Source organism: Ictidomys tridecemlineatus, chromosome 5 (genome assembly GCF_052094955.1).
Source record: "Ictidomys tridecemlineatus isolate mIctTri1 chromosome 5, mIctTri1.hap1, whole genome shotgun sequence".
NCBI lineage: Eukaryota > Metazoa > Chordata > Mammalia > Rodentia > Sciuridae > Ictidomys > Ictidomys tridecemlineatus.
Window position 1 is genome coordinate 19,283,889 of NC_135481.1, and position 23,597 is coordinate 19,307,485.

A 23,597-nucleotide genomic window follows, 5' to 3' on the forward strand; every position below is an offset into this window, starting at 1 on the left:
TTCCACTCTGCAGAAGACTTCCCTTGCAGTTCTTTTATGTAGATTTTCTTGACACATTTGTGAAGTATGCATACTCAGTTTACTTCAGCTTCACACTCAACATAATCTACAGTCTGTGACATCATGATAGCTAGACTAGTGAATATTCAACTAGGGATGTAGAGAAAAAGGATGCCTTTGCTAGAGGACATAGAAAGTAGCTGTTGTTACCTCTGACAGCTTAAAAAGTTTAACAGGGAGCAGCCCATGGCCTATGTGGTCTTGCCTGGTTTTTAAAAGCTCATGGTGTTCCCTTTGTTCTCTGGTGCCCAGAGGAATGTTTCCATTTCACATGTGCCCTTGCATACTCTTTCCCCAAAATTTATTTAGTTCACAGAGCAGTAGGATAAAAAATATTTTAGGAGTGTGGATTTGGGTGAAACAAGGAGGTGATACTTAGGAATTTTATTAGAAGATAGTCTTTGACTTTGTACAAATTCAAGAGCCGTCCCCCTGCCTGTGCCTCCTCCCTCTGCTTTTTTGGGGCACCAGGATTTAACTCAGGGTCTCACTGAGTTGCTTAGCGCCTCACCTTTACTGAGGCTGGCTTTAAACTTGCATTTCTCCTGTCCCAGCCTCCTAAGCTGCTGAGATTACAGGGGTGCGCCACTGCAACCAGGTCCCCTTCTTAAAATATGTGCCTTACACTTATTTTGCAGAAAGTTGATGTCCTCTGTGGAATTGGAATTAAAAAGGTTGCTTGTGGAACTCAGTTTTCCGTTGCTTTGACCAAGGATGGTCATGTGTATACCTTTGGTCAAGGTAAGGTGTTTTTTAGCTTATATTGCTTGTTTTGTGTATACACATATTATAGAGACATTTGCCTTCTCCTTGTATAGAAGGTGATCTGAATGTTGAATACACACTGTGACCCTCATTCACTTGCTACTTTCTGTTCCTGTTTAACTTTTTTTTAAGGACAGTCTATCCAAAGAGCTATTCTGACCACTGTCTTTCACTATATCCCTTTTCTACCGTAAAGTGATGAGCATAAGCCAAAATGGTACTTTCGCTATTGGAATAAATATACACTTAAAAAATATCAGTTTCTTTCTTCCCTCTTCACAAGAAGATAAGGTAGGATCAAGTTCTAATATCTAATCTTGCATTAAAGCTTCTCATGCCAGAGCCTTCACTCTTGTTAGAAGTGTCCCTTCCCAGATCTCTCCTTTCCTCTTTTCTAACACCTTTTGCCATGCTGACACAAATAGTGCCTAGACCACCAGTGCTCTTTCCTTGCTCCTCATCCCTTCCAGGGATTGGGGCTGCAGATCTTAGGTAGTGAAGAATTCGTAGACACTCAGGCTTCACAACTGAAGAATTCGTAGACACTCAGATTCATAACTCAAGCATTCCAAGTGGGATTCCTTGGCAACTGGTTCACTTTCTTAAGTGAGATCTGTTGCTAACTTGTTGTAACTGAGGGGTTTGGGAGGCAGCTGTGAGAAAGAGGAATAAGTACACCATGACTGAAAGTTTTTGGTGTTGAGAGAACACTGATTTCACTGACTTGAGAAATAAATTGGTTTGTGGGGAAAGGGAGGTAAGGAGGTAAGTTTTAGTCATGTTGAATGGGGGCCTTCTGTCCTAGATACATGTATGCAAATATCTAGCAGGTAATTAAATCTAGAAGTCCAGAAAGATTAGTTATAGAGGTGTAGGTTGAGAACATAATTAAATAATGGTAGTTGTTAAAGCCTTATTAGTAGGATCTAAGAAATCCAAGGAGACAGTGTAGACTGGGGGAAAAATAGTAAAATTGTGAGGCATGTGAGCACAGAATGAGGACTTGGGAAAGTTGGATTTGAAAGGAGTAGTAAGAGAGGTAGCTGGTGAGCCAGGGTAGTATGGACTCTCTGAGGGGCAGAAGAAGCTCAGGCTATTATCAGAAGGTTATATGGAGTTCTTATAGATTGGACCCTGAGAAGCGCCCTCTGTGTTAGGCAATGAGGATCCAACTCATGGCTTTGAGAGTACGGTTTCAGAGCACCATGGAGAGTGGAAGTTAGGCTGCCAGAGGTGGTCATGCCAAATGAGCCTAGAGGACACTGAGCAGCAGAGATTGGCCACTTGTTAGAAATTAGGCAAAGTGAAGAGAGAAGTTGGATGGAAATGTAAGAAAAAGACAGATTGAATGACATCTTTTTTAAAAAGGAAGAAACTTGAAGGCATTTTTTTAACTTTGTGCCAGGATACTAAACATGAGGATACTAAAGAACCTTTTGGTTTGAAATAAGCTACTGATTTAGATTTAATTTTTTATTTTATTAATAAGGGGTCTATAGAATTTTATAAAGAAATAGCTTCAAACGTTTTATTTGCTTAGAATATGGTGTATTTTGTCAGAATAGCAGCTTCTGCCCTAATGAATTATATATTATTGCTGTTCCATCATAAGAAGTTAAATGACTGACTAGAAAATGGAAAAGGACTTTGATGTGTCATCCATAACACTTCCTCTTATTTTTTCAGATCGCTTGATAGGCTTGCCTGAGGGACGTGCCCGCAATCATAATCGGCCACAGCAAATCCCTGTCCTGGCTGGAATAGTGATTGAAGATGTGGCAGTTGGAGCTGAACACACACTTGCTTTGGCATCAACTGGAGATGTATATGCCTGGGGGAGTAATTCAGAAGGGCAGGTAAATATCTTGCTTGCTGCTATCTCTATTCTAGAAATCTGACAACATTCTTCATTTGGGAAAGGGATATGATAAGAAATTCAGAGTAATTACTACAATGCTCCAGGCACATCCCTTGGTCATGGGACTGATCATTTTGTGTCTAGTTATGCATCTCTCTCTCTCTCTTGATTGCAGCAAATGAAGTATTATACCATTGTTTTAAAAACAACAACAGGTTAGGTGTGGTGGCCAGCTTCAGCAACTTAGTGAGACCCTTTCTCAAAATAAAAAATATAAATGACTGGGAATTTAACTCAGTGGTAAAGAGCCCCTGGGTTCAATTTCTAGTGTAAACAGACAGATAGACAGACAAACACATGTGTTAACAGCAGCCAGGTCTATAATTCCAGTAAATCAGGAGACTGAAGCAGGAGGATCACAAGTTTGAGGACAGCTTGAGCAGCTTAGGGAGACCCCATCTCATAAATACAAAAGGACTGGGGGTGTAACTCAGTGGTAGGGTATCTCTGGTTTCCATCTTCAGTACTGCAGAAAACAACAACAAATATCTGGCAGGATAGCAGAGTTAGTGGAGTGATTAATGGCATTAATTGAGCGCACACATGTTTGTGTGTCTGCACACACTGATAAGTGCCTGGCACATAATATGTAGCACTGTATAAATATTTGCTATCATCATCATTGCTACAATAATACATGAGATTAGGTCCAGGTCCTGGGAACATGAGTTGATCCCAAAAAAGGAAAGAATGAAACAATAATAATTTTATGTTTTATAATGTGACAGTATATAAAGTATGGGAGGATGTCTTATCATCCTCATTATTCACGAGTGTAAACTGAATCTCTGAGAGATTGAGAAAAGACTCAATGTGTTCAGTTCCACTTCCTTCTATAGGTGGAGCACATTGGCTTTCAGCCCCACGTGCAGGACCACCTCTTCTCTCTCCATAGATCCTCTCTGGATTTCATTCCCCTTAGAACCAAGAACCTAAAGTTCAAGGTCTAGTATTGTTCATAGTAGCCTCCATTTGGCCCTTCTGGTCTCCTCATCTCTGCATTAGCAGGTGAGAAAGCTGCTCATCATTTATTACAAGTTCTCTTAATGAGGAGAGAGATAATGTTGAAGACACCTTTGGGAATTCCCTGGCCAGGCCTCTATGTGATCCTCCATACTCTTATTGAGTGGCTTAGCTACTATAACACTGGTGCTCTCGTTAGGTCCTAAGAACAGATATCTAGAGATCCATGTATTTTGTATATGTTTATTGTTAAACAGACATCAATGTGTTTTAAGTAAAAGCTATACAGATCATTCCACTACACATTCCCTTTCCAGAAATGGAATCCATGAATGTATTCAGTCCTTATGACTAATCTACAAGGTTTGGAATGGCCTACTTGCAGCTTAGTTTTTAGGAAACATCTTGTGCTATGAGAAATGTTATGATAGAGAAAAATCAGAATTTATTTTATTAATATTGGTGCTTGGTGTGATATTAGCAAATTTCATCATTTAGCAAATTTCATCATCTTAATTTCTTAATCTTCCTCTTTCTAATTGAATCTCTGTATATTTATTATTTACTCTCAGCTTGGCCTCGGCCATACCAACCATGTTCGAGAACCAACTCTGGTAACAGTTCTGCAAGGGAAAAACATTCGGCAGATCTCAGCTGGCCGTTGCCACAGTGCAGCTTGGACAGCACCACCTGTCCCACCAAGAGCACCAGGTGAGGGACATAATGGCCATGCTTCTGCAGCTGCTCTTTCAGCAATACCCCCATTGCAGTGTTTATTTGCCAGTCCCAGGCTAAATCCGGCATCTGTCTGCCACCATTAAGCAAGCCTTCTCCCTTACAACTAGAGCATTTTTTTGTGCTACCAGAACCATAAATACTTCACAGCTGGCCTTTCTCCTGCTGATTTCAGTATGAAGCTGTTCTTTTCTATAGCTCCAAAAGAAAACATCACTTAGGCAAACAAAAATTTCTGATTTTAGAGAGGCAACTGAGAAATTTTTTTTACATATAAAAACGTGACAAATAGCTTCCTAAGGCTCTCCTTTAGAAATAAAGATTAAAAACCCAGTTAACCATTTGAAACATGATGGCCCAGCAAATCCAGTTGCTGCCATTTTACTCCGTTGTGTAGCAGGACTGGTGGGCATGTTTTAAGTTTTTATTTTGTTGTTTGTTTTATTTTATTATAAAATCCTTACAGATCTACAAAAAGTCTTTAAAATATAATGTGTATTTGTGTGCTTAACAACCAACTATGGGGGCTGAGGTTGTAGTTCAGTAGTAGAGTGCTTGCAGCATGTGTGAGGCACTGAGTTTGATTCTCAGCACTTCATGTAAATAAATAAATAAAAATAAAGGTCCATTGACAATAAAAAAAAAAAACAGCCAACTGTGGGCACTTTCTGGTTAGATCCATTCTTTCATCCCACATAAATGAGTCATTACCTTAATTATACTTTATCTTTCTTACACATGTCTTCATATTTGGGTTGTTTCTTATTCAGGCCCCCAAGCTTTTTGTTTCTACTATCCTTTGGTGTCTATGGCACTAGAATTTCATAAGCAACTTTGTGCCTAAGAGCATAAAACTCTCTTCTCTTTTTGCTAATCTCTCTACCTCTTGGCCACAGGTCCTTGGGGAAGACTTCTCATAGAGATTGTTCTCTCTTAAATACCCTAAGATCAAGGTGGGGCTGACTGCAAAGTAGATTATAAACAAGTAGGAGATGGTTTCTAGTTAACAGAATCCAGAGTGATCAGTGCTGCCTTGCACTGACCAGTCCTCAGAAACTTTCAGCTTCCAGAAGGATTTACTTCCCTTTCAGGTCAGAGACTACAGTATAGCAGTTAATTTAGGTTTAGACTCAGGGGCCACATTGCAAGGTCTAAGTCCTGGCTCCAGCACACATGATCTGAGTAACCTTGAGCCTATTTCTTATCTGTAATATAGTGCCTATTGCAAAGAGCTATTGGAGTAAATGAACCAATTCATGTAAAGATGAGAGAATAGTGCCAGGTACATAGAAAGTATTCAAGAAATGTTAGCCTTTATTAAGAGGAGATTCCTCTGGGAATCAAGCTGTACAAATCTTAATGTACAGGAAACTCTGTAAGTTGAGTATCTTGTTTTTAGTCCTTTATGTGCATTCATAAGGGGGTAGGTGAGGATGCAGTCCTATAATTTCCTTTGTGTAATGAAAAACCTTCATGAATCATGTAGCCTTTTATTCTGTCAAGGGCATTTTCTCTGAGATCCCTAGGGAGTGTGAGAGGTGGAGATGGCTATGCCACCTTGCCCATTTCCATTTTCCAGTACTGCCTACCTGGTCTTCATCTGCACCCTTCATTATTATGAAGATGACAATTATTGAACAAGAAAGGAAGAATTTGACTTCCTCCTGCCCTCCTTCTTTCCTGCCTTTAGAACTAAGTTCCATTATTCATTTGGAACCTAAATTTCAGAAGATCAGGTTTCCATAATAATAAGATTTTTAAAGTTTTAAAAACCAACATAAGTGGATCAAAAAAATTAAGGTGAATTAATGAATAGAGGAATAGATACATAGATGAAAAAGCAAATATAGCAAAATACTAATTATAGAATTTAGGTAGTGAAAATGGTTATCCATTGCATAATTATCTCAAGTTCTCTGTGCATTTGAAAATTTTCAAAATACTGAAAATAAAAGCAATGCATTTTCCTTTATGTGCTTGTTTGCTCTCCTGGCAGGTGTGTCAGTACCTCTGCAGCTGGGCCTTCCTGATGCAGTGCCCCCGCAATATGGGGCCCTGAGAGAGGTGAGCATCCACACTGTGCGCGCCAGGCTCCGGCTGCTTTACCACTTCTCGGACCTCATGTACTCATCCTGGAGGCTACTGAATCTCAGCCCTAACAACCAGGTAACATGCTAGATGGGAAAGCAATGCCCATGATGGGCTTGGCAGAACCTTTCTTTTGGCCTTTGGAAATTATGACATGGCTAATACTTCCTTTACTCTTTAATCCAAAAGAAGCAGAAAAGACAACAATTCTAATCCCATTTTGTGGCTGGTTTATTAGGGATAGTCCAGATATTGGTGGTTGTGCTGCTAGACACAAAGTGGCTTTCCCTCTGTGATTGGTTTGTCCACAACTTGAGGAAGTATGAATGATTAAGCATGTCATATATTTTCTACAAAGTCAAGTGGATAACTTAAGTGCACAAAGCTATTGGGCCATGGTCAAAGTTGTATAAAATGAAATCTGAGAAGTTTAGCAGACTTCTTTCTTTCCTTATGAATGAGCATTCTGGGTCCTGTGGAGGGAAAGTGGGAAATAGAGTAAATTTGGCTGATTTGTCTGTTCACTAATTTAGAAAGAAAGGAAAGAAAGCTGACTTTATTTAATATATAGGCATGTCTGCCAAAATGTGTATCAGTTTGTAAAACTATTAGTCAGAAACCTTTGGGTGACCTATGTTAGAGCACAAATGAGAGGTTTGACAGATCACTGTTAAAAGTAATCAGCAGAATACTGTATAGCACTAAACAGACTGTTTGTATATAGGTTGCATATAGGTAGAGAAATGTTAAGTGAGAAAAGCAACTGAAAATTATATGTAAACACGTATGGAACTGGGAAGAAATAGTGGCAGTGGGGTTATTTGGAAGGATTATGTATGATTTACACATTTATTTGTGTGCTATTCTGTAGTTTCTAAGTTTTTTTAAAAATGCTAATCATAATATTTTATCAGAAAAAATGTTTGAAAAGGCACTTACAGTTACTAATACCCAGGTTTATGTTTTTAAACTGCATTTCAAAAAGAATTTATGTTCTAAAAGTGAAAAATAAGACATCATTTCTGATTACCTTATTTTTTGTTACAGAATAGCACATCTCATTATAATGCTGGAACTTGGGGCATTGTACAGGGACAGCTGCGGCCTTTGTTAGCTCCAAGAGTCTACACTCTTCCAATGGTGCGCTCCATAGGAAAAACCATGGTTCAAGGCAAAAACTATGGACCGCAAATTACTGTGAAGAGAATATCAACCAGGTTGGCATATGTGTGTGTAATTCACTAACTGGCTGGAATTTTTTTAGATAAATGTTACTACTAACTCATCTCTGTGAGGCTTAGTTTCCTCACTTATAAAGGATAGTAGTAATATGTTAGTTCCTGAGGGGGGTCACAATGGACACAGCACAGTTTGGGGCTGCTGTCAAGCATACATGTTCATAGACTGATGGGCAGATACCATCAGGGATCTTTGTGATGATCTGGGGAAGTTGGGGAGTCATATTTCATTCCCTTCTGCCTTTTTTTTTAAAAAGAGGACGGAAATGTAAGCCCATCTTCGTTCAGATAGCAAGACAAGTGGTTAAGCTGAATGCTTCAGACCTCCGTTTGCCCTCCCGAGCATGGAAGGTTAAGCTGGTCGGAGAAGGGGCTGATGATGCTGGAGGAGTGTTTGATGACACCATCACAGAGATGTGCCAGGTGTGTCCACGCAGTGTCCCTGCCGAGTTGCCCACTCCGTTAGTGGTTCTCTTACTGTTTCCAGTGATCACTCTGTCAAGCATGTTTTTATAAATGTAGCAAGAATGCATTTGTGAGCCTCATATAAAGTTATACTGTTAGTGCTGGACAGATATATTAAGCAAGGATTTGGGAAATGCTTCTTGAAGATACCTTACTGCAATAAGTGTTAATGCTTCACCATCTACCAATGACTCACCATCTGTTATGCTATAATATTGGCAGAGGAAACAACAATGACTCATAAGTACCTTTGTATAACAAACAAATCTGGGACCACCCATGTGCTTTCTGATTTATTCTGGTGCTTTTAGAGCAAAGTAGAATTGCCAGGATCCAGGGGAGTTAGAAAAATAAGTGTTAAGTGTTTAAGCCAGTTCCCATTTTAGGAGCCACACTGGCAGCTTTTCTTCTAGATCAGCTTTGTCTAATATTGGGATTTTTCTGATAAATCCTATGACTAGAATAAAACTTGGCTATCATTTATTGAGTCTATTTGAAATTTTTAGCACACTGTGCTCACAGACGCTAGATGGACTTTCTCATCCTAGTTCTTGAAACTGAAAGAGATTTTCCACATGGAAGATTTTCTAATCTTATTTAAAACGAAAACCAGAAAATTAAGTACAGAGATGGCTGACTATCACATAGCATTATAAATTCCTCAAAATATTCTTTTTTTCAGGATGATCTTGAATATAATTCATGTTCTCTTGATGCATTTGATTATTATTTCTTAACAAAATATTTTTCTTTCCTCTATAGGAACTTGAAACTGGGATAGTTGACCTTCTTATACCATCTCCTAATGCCACCGCAGAAGTGGGTTATAATAGGGATAGGTAAGGCGGTCAGCAAGTATTTATTGAATGTCAAAAATAACAACAATGGCTCACATTTATTGAGCGCTTCCTATGTACATGGCACTGTTCTAAGTGCTTCACATGTATTATCCCATTGAATCATTATAACCCTAAAGACTAGATACTTTTATTATCCCCTCATCAGATAAGGAGACAGACATTTCACCATGACTTGGTATTTAATTATGGGACCAACTCAATGGTAATACAGAGGAGAAAGGTAATTTAGATTTGATTATAAAACCTGACTTATTTTATGTTTCTGAAGGCTTACATGATTTCCCTTTATTGAATTTTTTGCAGTCATCAAAAAGCTTTATTATATTATCAAGTCACAGAGCTTAGTATTTTGCAATTGCCGTCTATTCTTATGAATGCAAAATTTTAAATTTTGAATCCTACTTCATTGACTTGTAAATAATAAATGAAATGATTATAGGAAGTAGGGCATTCTGGAGCAGGTAGGCCAAGGATCACAAGGCTATTTACTTTACCCTTTTATAGTTGTTCTAAATATAACTAAAAATATGGTTCCCATGCTGTCTAAAACAGTAGCCTTTTTTCATGTGTTTCTGTTGAGTACTCAAAAGTGGTTAGACTTGCTAAAAAGAACTGAATCTTAAATTTCATTTATTAATTTGTTATTTCTTTTTATTAGTGCATTAGAATTATACATAATAATGGAATTCATCATTACATATTTGTACCTGCATATAATAATATAATTTGGTCAGTTTCATTCCCCAGGACCTTCCCTTTCCCTTTTCTCCTCCTCTTCTTCTGTTCTCCTGATCTCCCTTCTATTTTTATGATATTTAGTGAATTTAAATAGTCACATGTAGTTAATGACTACTATATTCAACAACATAGATCTAATCTAATGTTGGAACTGCTGTTTGAAATTTCTGTTGGAATTTTAAATTTTTCCTTCTCTTCTTTAGGTTCCTATTTAACCCTTCTGCTTGTCTCGATGAACACTTAATGCAGTTTAAGTTCTTGGGAATTTTAATGGGAGTTGCTATTCGTACAAAGAAACCTCTGGACCTCCACTTGGCCCCTCTGGTGTGGAAGCAGCTGTGCTGTGTCCCGCTCACCCTGGAGGACCTGGAGGAGGTGGATCTGCTCTACGTGCAGACCCTCAACAGCATTCTTCACATTGAAGACAGTGGCATTACTGAGGAAAGTTTCCATGAGGTGAATACTGGCCTGTCATGTTTCTGCTGGTGTTAACTTACTATATACACAGACAAGTGTTTTCTGTGTAGAACCAGGTGTAGTCCTCCTCTTGATGTCAGGCTGGCCCCATGGCTGCTCTTAGCAGCTCAACCCCAGCAGTCTCAATAGCTGCTAAGAGTAGAGTTGGCTCCAGCCCCCAGCTTCTGCTCCTTCAACTTTAGTGTATTTTTTGTCTATGAGAGTAGAGAACCAAGGGGACCAAGGTGGAGAGAGAGGCCTGGTTGATCAGGTCCAACATACCTGGTTTGGGGCAGAGAGATTTGACTTTATTTTAACTATAGCCAGATGAGTCATCACATTCTTGCTGATTAAGTAGCCTGATCAGTCAGACCTATCTTGTTTGCTTTGTTTTTATCCTTAAAAATCTTGACTCTTACTGTTGTACAATATATATCTGTGATGTACTTTTTTTTTTTTTTTTTTTTTTTTTGGTACTGGGGATTGAACTAAGAGGCATTTGACCACTGAGCCACATCCCCAGCCCTATTTTTGTATTTTATTTAGAGACAGGGTCTCACTGAGTTGCTTAGCACCTCACTTTTGCTGATGCTGGCTTTGAACTTGCAATCCTACTGCCTCAGCTTCCTGAGCTGCTGGTATTATGGGCATGTGCCACCATGCCTGGCACTTGTGACATATTTTTTGTTGACATATTTGCCAAGTATTAAAATTATTTTTATTTTTCTCTTTTTAGATGATTCCTCTTGATTCTTTTGTTGGCCAGAGTGCTGATGGCAAAATGGTTCCTATAATCCCTGGTGGAAATAGTATCCCACTCACATTTTCCAATAGGAAGGAGTATGTGGAGAGGGCCATTGAATATAGACTTCATGAGATGGACCGGCAGGTGAGCTGAAATCTTGCAGGAGGATCATATGAATGCTTGGGTTTATCTTTGAATGAGAGCTGATGGGTTACTACCATATTAGGGCATATGTATTTACTACTTTGATGTATTTGTACCTGTGTTTCAGACCATATTCAGAGAATTCTCAGGCCCAATCTGTGGGTCTCCTATCTCCTTACTTAAGGCCTTCAATCAGCTCTGAATTGGTCATTGGTTGGAGTGAGGCCAGGCTTTTAAAACCCTGTCATTCAAACCTTGTCTTTTTACTCTTCCTCAGTTTAGTGTATCTACATATCCACTGTGCCCCCAATTCTGGCTGGGTCAGTCAACCCCTAAACACTAGTCTTACAATCCCATAGCATGCATCTTTCCCTCTTCTCTGCAATCCTTTAAGCCCCAGCTAGGAATTTATTTCCTCCAAGATTTGCTTTCCTCTGGGTCCCTAATCTGTAAGACTTTTTTCTATACTTTGAAATCTCTTAAGATATACCACATACTTCTACGTGATGGTCTAAGAACTAAACCATAGAGTTTGGGTCTTATTTCTCTATTTTTTTATTTAAGATTTTGAATGAAGAATGTGTTTTCTATTTCATTTATCTTTTTTCTGTTCCTATACATAAGTAAGCATTTAATAAATGATGGGAGTATGAAAGAGTAACCATAGAAATGAATACTGTGCCCAAGAATGGTTTTTTTGGTAACATAATCATTAATAACCATTTCAGTAATACTTATTTTCATAATATATTGGGGTCTTCATGAGAACTGGACCCAAGCTCTGTGTCCATCAAGGTTTAGTAATTTGAAGTATACATATTCCATACCCTTTAACCTGGCTGCTGCTTTGACTTTGGCTTTGGGCCAAGTCCAGTCAGAAAAGTATTTCTCTTAGCTTACTGAAGGTGGATTCTGTCAGTGATGCTGTTTACATAGCTAGGACTTAGGTTTTATCTTTGGTTTGTGAATGTTTTTCATCTTCAGAGAATAACTCACTAAAAATATATTGATCACCTCCACACCAGGCATGGTGCCAGACACCCTTTTTTTGTGTGTGTAGTTTTACCCATGGTTACTCTGTGAACTAAGAATTACTATTGCTGTTTCACAAAAGAAAGGACAAATCAGAAAAGAGGTGGTGTGCCCACAGCAGAGCTGGGATCCCGAGCCAGGCTTCACTCTAGTTGTCTAAGTTCTTCCACTAACCCTTCCTCTGAGGGTCAGATTGATGTTCCACTTCCTTTCAGCCATGTTCTGCCATGCCCTGGCCTTTTCCTTCTCTTTTTCTCAGTAATAAGGCCTTTTCCACTTCATCTCTTGAAACTGAATGTCTTCCCATAATTGTCCCCAGTTATCCCCCTGCCACCTCCAGGCAACCAGCCCCATCTCTTAGTATTATTTTTTCCAGTTTTTATTTTGTGTGGTACCAGGCATGACTTCTTGGTTTGACATGCTTTAGCTTAGGATATTTCTTATAGATGGCCACCACTGCCAATCCATGTTCCTCAGTCCTGGGCACAACAATCCCAGTACCATTATAACCCTAGGGCCTTCCCCAACATGTGGTTCCTATTCACATTCTTAGAAGTTTTGTTGTTTATTGGTGGTGATTTTCAGTTGGACAAGAAAGAAGAATATATGAAACAGACCCTGAACTATAAAGAGTTGTGTTTAGGGTACACATTGTACAACCTTAGAGGAGACATTTTTCTAAGCAGACATTTGGGGCAGACCCTGGCAACTTCTTCCTTGGCCTTGCCTAGCCAGACCATGCTCAGCATTGTGCTGAGAGAACCAAAATGGTATGATTACATAAACATTAGTATGAGCCACAAGGCTTCCATGTAGTTTAAACCTTCATTAGAGTCATGTTGGTAACAGTATTGTCTCACTTTTCACATGACAAGATTAAAATGATAGAGTTAGCAAGTAGTAGATCTGGGATTTAGAATTCAAGGTTCCCAACTAAATTCTTTGTCTTTATCAACTTCCTATATTTATTTTATTCTTTGTGCTTTTCTTCTTAACAGTGAGCACAAATAATTCTTATAAGAAGTATATAACTATTTTTTTTCCTTTTGGTAGTGCAAGGGATTGAACCTGGGAACATTCTACCACTGAGCTATATCCATACCCCTTTTCTTTTTTCTTTCTTTCTTGGTACCAGGGGCGCTTAACCACTGAGCCACAACCCAGCCCTCTTTTGTATTTTATTTAGAAACAAGGCCTTGCTGAGGCTGGCTTTGAACTTATGATCCTCCTGCCTCTCCCACCTGAGTTGCTGGGATTACAGGTGTGCCCTGCACCTTCATTTTGCTTTGAGATAGGGTCTCAATAAATTGCCAAGGCTGGCCTTGAGCTTGTGATTCTCCTGCCTCAACCTGCTGAGTTACTGGGAATACAGTCATGTACCACCACACCTAGATAGGATATAAGTATTTTCAAAAGAACAATACAGCTGGGTGAAGTGGGGGACAACTATAATCCCAATGACTCAGGAGGCTAAGGTAAAAGGATGACAAGTTGGAGGCCAGTCTGGACAATGTAGGAAGACCATGTTTCCAAATAAAATGAAAAAAGACTTGGGATATAGCTCAGTGATAGAGTGCTTGCTTAGCATGCATGAGGCCCTGGGTTTGATCCCTAGTAGCACACACAAAAACACACGCACACACACACAAAGGTTTATATATATGTGTGTATTTGTATGATTTATATATTACAAATTAGCGTACAGCTACATGAGTCTTTTAAAAGCTTCTTTTGTTGATGAAATTCAATGCCCACACGTAGCACAGTTTAACACCATACAGCCATGTGTGACCAGGAATATGAGTAAGTGGCCATTGGGAGTATGCTGGGTTTTGTGGGGAGAAGGAAGCAGGTGCCTAAGAAGAAGTATAGAGTCCCAGAGCAGGGCAGGCTCTAACAAGGGTGGTCCTGTTCACAGGTCTCAGGGTCTAGGGAACAGACGAACAGGCAGCAGTGCCCAGCCCAGTTGGGTCACCGTGGGCACATGTCTTCTCATACATACACATGTTAAAATGAACACCCTCTCCCGGGAGCAGGTGGCTGCAGTCCGAGAAGGGATGTCCTGGATTGTCCCTGTGCCACTGCTGTCCCTTCTCACAGCGAAACAGCTGGAGCAGATGGTGTGCGGGATGCCCGAGATCTCTGTTGAGGTCTTGAAGAAGGTGGTGCGGTACCGTGAGGTGGATGAGCAGCACCAGCTGGTGCAGTGGTTCTGGCACACGCTGGAGGAGTTCTCCAACGAGGAGCGGGTGCTCTTCATGCGGTTCGTGTCTGGACGCTCTCGACTTCCAGCCAACACTGCTGACATTTCTCAGAGGTTTCAAATCATGAAGGTTGATAGGGTAAGTGAGCTAGTTTTCTTTCCTTTGTAATGTCTGTCTGCATTTCTTGCTTTTTGCTTGCATGTTGGGAAAACCAACAGGCCTGCTGATTTAGGCTTTAATCTTTGTGATATCTAGATTTTTAAAATATCAAGCAGTAAAACTTGTTCAGTAACATCACTTAGCTTTTGTGGAAAAGTTCTAAATTGATATAGAAAGCATACTGCAAGCAACAACCTTCCTGAATCTTCCAGCATCTTTCCAAGTTAAATCTAAACTTGGCAGAAGGATTATCGTGCTGCCTCTGTGTCTTATTCTCTATGCTTTTTCATTGTGGAACTTGTATGCCTGGTGTGTGTATGCCACAGTAGGGACCCAAAGATACCAGGAACAGCACTAACATGCTCTGCACTTCCTGGTATGGTGTGCATTGTGGGGCAAGTGGTGCTGCTTCTCTGGGGCCTAATGAAATGCCCCACCCACAGAGCCCCAATACAGCTACACTTTTGATGGTGGCTTACTTAGCATAAAAGGTCTTTGAGTCTGAAGTGCATGCTGCTGTCAGAATCATCTTTCTCAAGCATCCATTTGACCACACCACTCTCCTTTCAGACCTATCAGGGGCCTCTGCATTGACTAGAGAATATATGCCAGCAGCCTTAGCTGCCTTAAACATCTCCACAGTCTGGGGTCTTTTCCACACCTTCTAGAGTCACCTCTTTACACTTACTGTGTTCTGGCCATAAATGGGTTGCTTTCCTTTCTCCCCAGAAGACTATGCTGTTTTTAAACTTTTGTGGTTTTGTGTTGACTCCTTAGTAAGTTCTCCTTCACACTGCTTTTCATGTATGCTTGGAAGCACTTATTTGTCCATTAAGTACAATGCCTGTGCTGTCTCCTCCAGGAAGCCTTCCCAGATGTTTTCATGTGCCCCTGCTCCATGTCTGAAGGCAGACCTAGTTAGAGCTCCTTCTCTTGGCCTCCCGAGCATTTGGTACACCCTGTGAGCCCAGCACGTATTTTACTAAACTGGGAGTGGGTGTTCCCTCTGACTCCACCACACTCTTTCCAAGCCCTCCCTATGTAGGAACGGACAGTCTCTGAGCAGGGCACATGGTATTTGATCAGAAGTGTTAAGGTAAGTGGGATCTCTTTACAGAAGGCCCTTCTTCCAGTTTCACCTTTCTGATGTTTTTCCAGCAACCGTTCATGGAAGTTGCTGTAGCCAAACCTGTGCCTCATCTGTTGCTTTTTGAGGCTGTAGGCCTGTACTTTAAACCTGGACTAGGCTCACCGGAGATGCCATATGCAGGAACAGTTATGAAAAGAGCCTTTCCATAAATTTTCTGCTCGACTAGCCAGAAACTATAAGTTGTGAATCTGTCTCCTTGCTTCAGTGTGGTGGAGAGGAGGAAATGGTTCCCTTCTATTCAGCTCTGAAAACAACCCTTGCCTTATGTCTGTCTGTGCTGAGCTGTTCCTGCCACCCCAGGAGTTAATCCACCACTAATCCAAGGCCCATTTGTGGAAAGCAACAATAAGCTCTGGGGGTTGTCAGCCTCAGAAACTGACTGCTTTGGTTATTTCCTTTGTAGCTTTTAGATAATTTTTCCAGTATCACATTTAAGTAATCAGAGCCATCTGGTGGTGCTTCCCTTCCTTGCTGTTTTCAGTTTTTCTGCACTAGAGCTCTCTGTCATCACTGGCTCTGGTACATTTAGGCTCTGCCCCCACCTACCTCCCACTGCTTTGAAATGCAGCCCAACTGAGTATGGGACTGAGAAGAGAGCTGATTTCAAAAGGAGGCGGGGCAAGAAAGAGAGGGCAGATTCTTTTTGTAAAACTTAATTTTTAAAAAATTTATTACAGTGTCACATCATTATCAACCTTAATAGATAGTTTGCAAAATTGTTGTTTGCCAGGAGCGACAGGGAACATACATACTTGTCTCTCCAGTAATAGCCATTTTCACCTTTGTATAATTCTTCCTAGTCTTGGCCTCAGTTATACACATTTTTGAATGAGGTGTCTAGAATTTTTGTATTCTCTGTTTTTTTAAAAAAAAATCTCATAATCTGTTCCAAGCACTCTTCTGGTTTGCTGTTGTCGTATCATTTTAAATGACTGCATCACCATCAGTTAAGTGCATGCACTGGGCTTTAACTGCTCCTCCCTCATCTGGGCTGAGTGCTGGCATTAATGGCCAGTGAAGAATATAGAATGCACCCTGGGAGCACAGGGAAAGAAGGAGGGGGCACTGGTGGTTCCCACAGCCAGTTACACCACACACTTGCTCCTTTCACTTCACATTTTGTGCTGAGGAATTCCTGCGGCTGGCTTCAGTTCTGCCCCCTCTCGGTGGACAGGAACGAATCTCGCTACACTCTTACTCCATGCCAGTCATTGTGCAAAGTATGTTTTCTCGAACAGTCCTGCCAGAGCTTATTGTTGCTTTCCACAAATGGGCCTTGGAGGAGGTGAGAAGAGGAAGGAAGTGTCTTCACCAAAAGCCTCCAGAGCTACAGGAAGGCAGAGCCTGTGCTTATTCTGCCTTGGCTTAGTCTCTGCCTTTCACTTGAATTGTCCATGCAGTGACGCCTATGTGCCTTTGGGGTGGTGGTAATGGGCAGCCCCCCTCCTCCTCCTGGCGTCCTGCTGCCCACAGTCATGGCTCTGGGTGTATCTCTCCGCAGCCTTACGACAGTCTGCCTACCTCACAGACGTGCTTCTTCCAGCTGAGGCTGCCCCCCTACTCCAGCCAGCTGGTCATGGCTGAGCGCCTGCGCTATGCCATTAACAACTGCCGCTCCATCGACATGGACAACTACATGCTCTCAAGAAACGTGGACAACACCGAGGGCTCTGACACTGACTACTGAACGACCGTGGGTGCTGTCACCCCCTCCTTTTTCTCAATAATGCTCACTTCCAATTTGATGTTGATATACTTTTATGGTAACTAAATAGATGTTTTAGGATCATAAACCGACATTATAAACAGTGGCCGCATTTAGTTACTCTAAATTTAACAAAGAAATTAGATGTTTTTATTTTTCTGTGATTATACAAAAACAAAACAAAACAAAACAAAAGCAAAGTCCTCTCAGTCAGGTTTTTCCCTCCATATTTTTGGTCACTTTTGATAGGTTTGCATGGAACCATTTTGGTGCATTTTTAGTTGGGAATGATACCTTTTTGTAAACCCACCCAGTGAACATGAAATTGTACATTGTGTATAATTGTTCATTAGAAAGGACAGTTTTACATGAATATTCACATATTTATTTTGTTTTAATTTGAATTGCCTGTGCAGGGTTCCTTATGCAGAGAAATAAAGCAGATTCAGAAATCAGAGCTTGGACTTCTTTTGTTGCTTCTGGTGGAGCTGCAGCCTATGAGTTGCCGGCAAGGTAGACATCAGCCTAGAAGGACTGAGCTTTGGTTTAGGTCACTCTCGCTTTTTGACTAATTCAGAAATATTTCTTCACATTTAGAGGGGGCTTCGCCTGGAAATGACATTGCAGAAGATTGTCATGATAGGAGGCAGGGTTCAGACACCCTCTTTGCATTTGTTCTTCTGTCATCCTGGGTCTCTCTCACTTGTTCCCTCACCCAAGGCACTTGTGTCAGCCACTGGTTCAGCCTCTTGGCACTACCTCTCCTCCTCTGAACAGTCAGCACACCTCGTGTGCAGCTCCACCAGCCAACACCACATGGTGCTGGCCCTGCCTCTGAAGAACTGGAGAAGACAGAATGAGCAAGTGATGGCATTAAAGAACAGGATAGTTTAAAACAACTTGTCACTCTGCCAGGAGAGCAGCCAAGTAGGAGGCAGTAGAAGATCGCTGTCACTAGAAGGCATACTGTGGATGAGTAAATGAATGTGGATTGAATGTGAGGAGGAGTATGCGGTTTTCACATCCTTGGGGAGTTGTTCAGGGGACTAGGGGAGAGCCACACTTCATACTTGGACCCAGCCCGTGTGATCCCTCTGTGATGTGTTTGTGCATTCAGGAATGATAGAATGAGTTTGTGTTCTGGGGTAAGGGCCATCTTGAGAGCAGCTGTGAGGCTCTATGAGGCTCTAGCTGCCAGAACATGAGCAGGAAGAGGCAAGGACTGGCGACTTGTCTCTACTGATGCAGGTCCGTGCCAGAAGCTGCTTCCAGTGGACTTCATGGCCAGGATCTTTGTCGACAGCGTGTCCCAGTGAGGTGCCAGGCAAAGAGCCTTGTAGGCAGAGGTATTCCACAAGAAAGGTAGAAGGTGTTTATTTTTTTCCAAAGAAAAAGTAGAAGAAACATGTTTTTGCCAACTAAGATAATCTGGTTAATGGCTTAATGGCTTTTGCCCAGTGAGAAGACTTAACATGAGAATGATGAGGTTTTGTTTCACTGGAAAAAAAAAAAAAAGGCTTCAGTTGGAATTGGGTCTCAGAGGGAGACCACAGCATCTGGGGAACCCCAGGGTGTTCTGGTTAGCGACAAGCCCTTAATTTTGTGAGTTGGGTGAGTAGCAGGGTTGAAGGGCTCTGAGCTTGAAGCACTCTCTCTGGGGTGGGGGACATTGCCTAGTCTGCTGGGCCAGAGAGAGTTTCTCTAAGAGAGGCCTCTGCTGCTGAGGTCTTGAACAAAGCCAGGAGGGCTGCTTCCTAATGATAAGTGACTGCCCCTCTTGCTGAGTTGACTGAGGGTATGCAAAGCTAAAGGATATGGCTACAGATTCCAGGATTATTTCAAGTGAAAATAGTGCTTCTACCTTTGTGAAGCTTTGACCTTTGCTGCCACCAGTAGGTGGCCCTGATGAGTCCTGGTTCCTGGGTTAGGCCTAACAGACTGCTTCTGAGGAGGTCTGACCCCTGAGGGGAATCTGTCAGGATGGTTTTATAATATGCTGTTTCTCTGCTGGAAAGCAGTTGTTATTCCTTCCTTCTGTTGACTATTGAGAACTTCAGGTGTGTTGAGGGGGGCGGGGGGAGTCCCTCCTCTGAGGATCCTGATGGCCCTCTGAGGGCCTCATGTAGGTGTTTTTCGTAGTCCATGCCCTGTAGAGACTTGGGTGATTTATTGTTTGCTGACCTCACTGAGTGAACAAATACTTGCAGTTTGCTTATTTTTTGTTGTAGATGGACACAATACCTTTATTTTTTTAATTTATTTTTAATGTGGTGCTGAGGATTGAACCCAGGGCCTCGCATGTGCTAGGCAAGCGCTGTACCGCTGAGCCACAATCCCAGCCCGTTTGTTTTGGTTTTGACCCTTAAGTTTTTAAGAAAAGTTTGACCCCCTGCTTTTAGATTTAAGATTTCCCCAGATACTTCTCAAGGTTTGGCTTTGTAGTGGGCCTCCTAGCTTTGTGTCCTTTGCCAATGACGGCTACATCTGGTGAGCCTAGTTTTTAGCTTTTTTTCCCCGCTTTTTCTAATTTTAGTCTTTTTAAAAATTATTTATTCCAATTAGTTAAACATGACAGTAGAATGCATTTTTAACACCATACATAAATGGAGTATAACTTTGTGTTCTTCTGTTTGTATACGATGTAGAATGACACTGGTTGTGTAATCATATACACACATAGGGTAATAATGTCCGATTACCCCCATGCCCCCTCTCATCCCTTCACTCCCATTTGTCTAATCCAAAGTACTTCTCTGTTCTTCCCTAGCCCCCATCCCTTTATTGTGAATTAATATCTGCAAATCAGAGAAAACATTCAGCCTCTGGTTCTTTGGGATTGGCTTATTTCACTTAGCATGATATGCTTTTGCTAAGAAGCTAAAAGTATGTGTTGGACATGAATCCTAAACCTGGAAGGGAGTTCTCTAATGGTCACATGATCTCTTTTACAGGATGGAAATCCAAGGCCAGGAGAGGGAAAGCACTCAATCAGGTGCAGCAGCCTACCAACAGCATACTGGGTTAGATCCTAGAAGGCTCAGTCAGCTCCCTCCCAACATTCAGCCTGTGCAGAAACAGGCACATACCTTGCACAAAAAACCTCCAAGCATCACCTCCCATTTCCTTGGGACTCTGGAATACCTGACCCAAGTGAATGTGGCCTGATCTTTCTCCTACCCTGAGAGTCCTACGTACACCAGGCAGCATGATGTGGTTGACTGGGCAGCTTCCAACTAGGGAGCAGCATCCTACTCAAGTGCTGACGTGTCATTCTTAGCTTTCCCTGCATGTGACCTTGGTTACCTTGACCAAAACAGAGTGAAAAGATTTGACATTCCAGGAACTAGGGAAAGTCTGTAGTCTTATTAATAAGAGTCTAGGAAGGCACAAGTGGCCTACTTCTAGATGCCTCTTGAATACCATCAGGCTCTCATCTGCCCAGCTTACCTTCCCTGGTGGTGCCTTATGCTTCTTGACTCTGCCTTTGCTGAGCTGAATCTGCTGACACCAATGTTCTCACAGAACCTGAGGGAGCTGGAGGCAGCCTTCAGGCTCAGGGCAAACGTTCTGTTCTCCATTCAGTACAGATGCTGGCCCACCCACATACAGGCCTGTCTTGCTTCTTCCCAGTGCCTGAGCCTTGTGAGTCCTGCCAGCCACTCAACTTTTCTAGCCCTCATGGATGTGAGGACACCTGCTCTTGCCTTGCAGGCACAGTACATCTAGTCTCATAACTGTCACATAGAAGGTGGTGTTGATCCCATTTTATGGATTAAGACGCAGACGCAGGCTCAGAGAAATTATAATTTGAAGAAGCTGTGCACACAAAGCTGGGAGATGTACTCAAGAACACCCCTCACTCCTAGCTGCATAAATGAGTTGGCTGATTATTTAAGCATTCAATGCCTCCTGGGCAAACCTCTGAGAAGACCTTGGAAGTTGTGTTTCAGATTAAGCAGGGCATTCCTCCTGAAGGTGAACAGCTACTGTTGGAAGGCAGAGTGCAGAATTGTGATTCATCGACTCATCAGTGACCACCTTCTGGGAGCACCTAAAATGGCCCTTGACTCAGGGACCCAAAGCCTCCTGGCCACAGTGGGAGCCAGTTTAGAGCCCTGAAACAATACTGGACACAGGTGTCAGCACAGCTTTGGTTTTATGGTCACTATAGTTTGGGTACGTGGGGGTTAGCCTGGAAAGCGAACAGTCATTTACAGAAGTTTCCATAGGAAAGGGACTTTAGGGGGATGCAGGTTGCCCCATTCAAGCTCAACCTGCTGTGACCTCTGCTTTACAAACACAATCCTGATTCTTATAAAAAAAATCCCACAAACAAGGTTTTCTAGCTACTCCTAATTAACATAAGGAAATTAGGAGGAGAGCTGACCTGTCTTTGGTGTCAGGGTTAGAAAGTGAGGGGGAATGGACTACAGACCTATATCCATTAGGCCTGAAGTCAGAATCCTGTTCCCAGACTAAACTACCAATTTAGGGCCAACAGGACCTGCTGGGAATTGGGGCTTATTAAGATGATAAAAGCAAGCTCTGGAGTTAAAGTGACTGTTTTAGATATTCAACATCCTCTCCTACCCGTCCCCCCAAGCTCAAGCTTTCTTTCAACACTGTTCACATAGTGGAAGGAGAATTAGGGCCCTGCAAGGATCCTTTCAAGTCCAGAGTAATGCAAGATAAACTGGAAAGTCATCTGGAGGGAGCCTGGGTCCCACAGGCTAACAGTGGCCTATCCCCCTCCACTGCAGCTGGCAGCAAGGTGGGTCTGGCTTTTCACACAATATTAGAAGGGATTATGCCAGGAAAGGGCTTGGATGTTTACCTTGTTCTGGTGTAAGCACTGCCCCAGCCAGGGGACCAGGAGGAAGAGCAGAGAAGCCCCTTCAGCAGTTGCCAGGTGGGGCAGGGCAGGAGAGGTAGATGCCTCCTATGTATCTACCTAGAGAAATTTCTGGGACTTTTTATTGTCTGTGCTTAGGCCCTAGCTCCTGCTGGGATAAACTGACCTTCGGTTTTTATTTCATCCTTACTACAATCTGTCCCTTCATAGCTCCCTCTCTGATCTCTCCTCACTCTGCAACAGCTACACTGACCTTCTTGCTGTTTCCCTAACACACCAGCTATGCTCCTAGTCCGGGACCTTTGCACATGCAGTTCTCTTGGCCTGAAATATTTTCCAGATGGCTGAGTTGGTTTCCTGGCTCACTTCATGTCTCAAGTATCACCTTCTCAATGAGGTTTATGTGGTCAACCCAAATGTAAGTGCCTTCCCCCACCCGTTTCTTGGCCAGCAATCTCCAAATTTCCTGTACAGTTTCTAACTCCTCCAGTACTCACTACTTATGTATAATTATCCAGAAGGTAAGCTCCACCCAAAACAGAATTTGTCTCCTTTATCCTTGCTTTTTTCTCATTTGGTCATCAAATTAAGGAACCTGTTTTAGGGATCGGGATGTCAGAGAGGAGAAACACTTGGCTACAGACTCAGGCAAGGTCTTGGTTACAGCTGGCAGTGGGTGGAGCCAGAGTGTAAGCATTGCTCACCACTGCTGCTCCCCTGCCTCTTCCACTTACCCAGTGTTCCCTGTACCTGGAACTGGTGGCAGAGACCCCTTAGTAAAGCCCTGAAATTACAACTGGAAGTCCAGGCATGTGCCCACGTGCAGCAAATCCAACAGATAAAAAACCTCATTTTTCACCACTTAACAATGGTTCCACTATTATACTTTTTTTTTTTTTCCTCTTGGTGGTGCTGGGAAATTGAACCTAGGGACTCGGGCATGCTAGACAAGCACTCAACCAACTGAGCTATATCATCAGGCCCTCTACTATCATCTTAGGGGTACTGCTGCTGTTTTTAAATCGTTAACTTTTTTCCTCCCATTGACATACTTTTCCCTTGTGCGAATGGTAGAGTACCCTTGTGCGAATAGTAAGAGTATCCGTTAACTCTCAATTTACATATGAAAGAATGGGAACAGATTATCTGGAAAAGCTTCTGCAGTCCTCTTAGGACCACATGTACCCCCAAGAAAGGCAAGCAGGCCAGGGTGGCGTGGGCCAAGCCGCGAACCAGCCCTTCGGCGCTGCAGGACTCTCTGCAGAAGCCCTCGGCGGCCGGGCCGCAGCGGGGTCGCTCCGCCTGATTCCCCAGGAACGG

At 42.1% G+C, this 23,597-nt stretch overlaps 1 protein-coding gene across 6 annotated transcripts in view; it reads left to right on the forward strand.

Annotated features, from left to right (window-relative positions):
• Herc1 (HECT and RLD domain containing E3 ubiquitin protein ligase family member 1) overlaps positions 1–17,882 on the forward strand; it is a 185,104-nt gene extending 167,222 nt beyond the window's left edge. For 5 of the 6 annotated variants that reach the window (XM_021727300.3, XM_078049495.1, XM_078049496.1 and 2 more), the window contains exons 68-78: positions 699–801; positions 2,512–2,681; positions 4,279–4,417; positions 6,438–6,607; positions 7,577–7,746; positions 8,025–8,190; positions 8,995–9,071; positions 10,034–10,286; positions 11,023–11,175; positions 14,244–14,549; positions 17,222–17,882. In XM_021727300.3, coding sequence (XP_021582975.2) covers positions 699–801; positions 2,512–2,681; positions 4,279–4,417; positions 6,438–6,607; positions 7,577–7,746; positions 8,025–8,190; positions 8,995–9,071; positions 10,034–10,286; positions 11,023–11,175; positions 14,244–14,549; positions 17,222–17,407 — 1,893 coding nt within the window. In that variant the 3' untranslated portion in view covers positions 17,408–17,882. Of the gene's footprint in view, positions 1–698; positions 802–2,511; positions 2,682–4,278; positions 4,418–6,437; positions 6,608–7,576; positions 7,747–8,024; positions 8,191–8,994; positions 9,072–10,033; positions 10,287–11,022; positions 11,176–14,243; positions 14,550–17,221 lie in introns of those variants that run through there. The other variant, XM_078049498.1, reaches the window with a different exon arrangement.
• Positions 17,883–23,597: the final 5,715 nt, after the last annotated feature.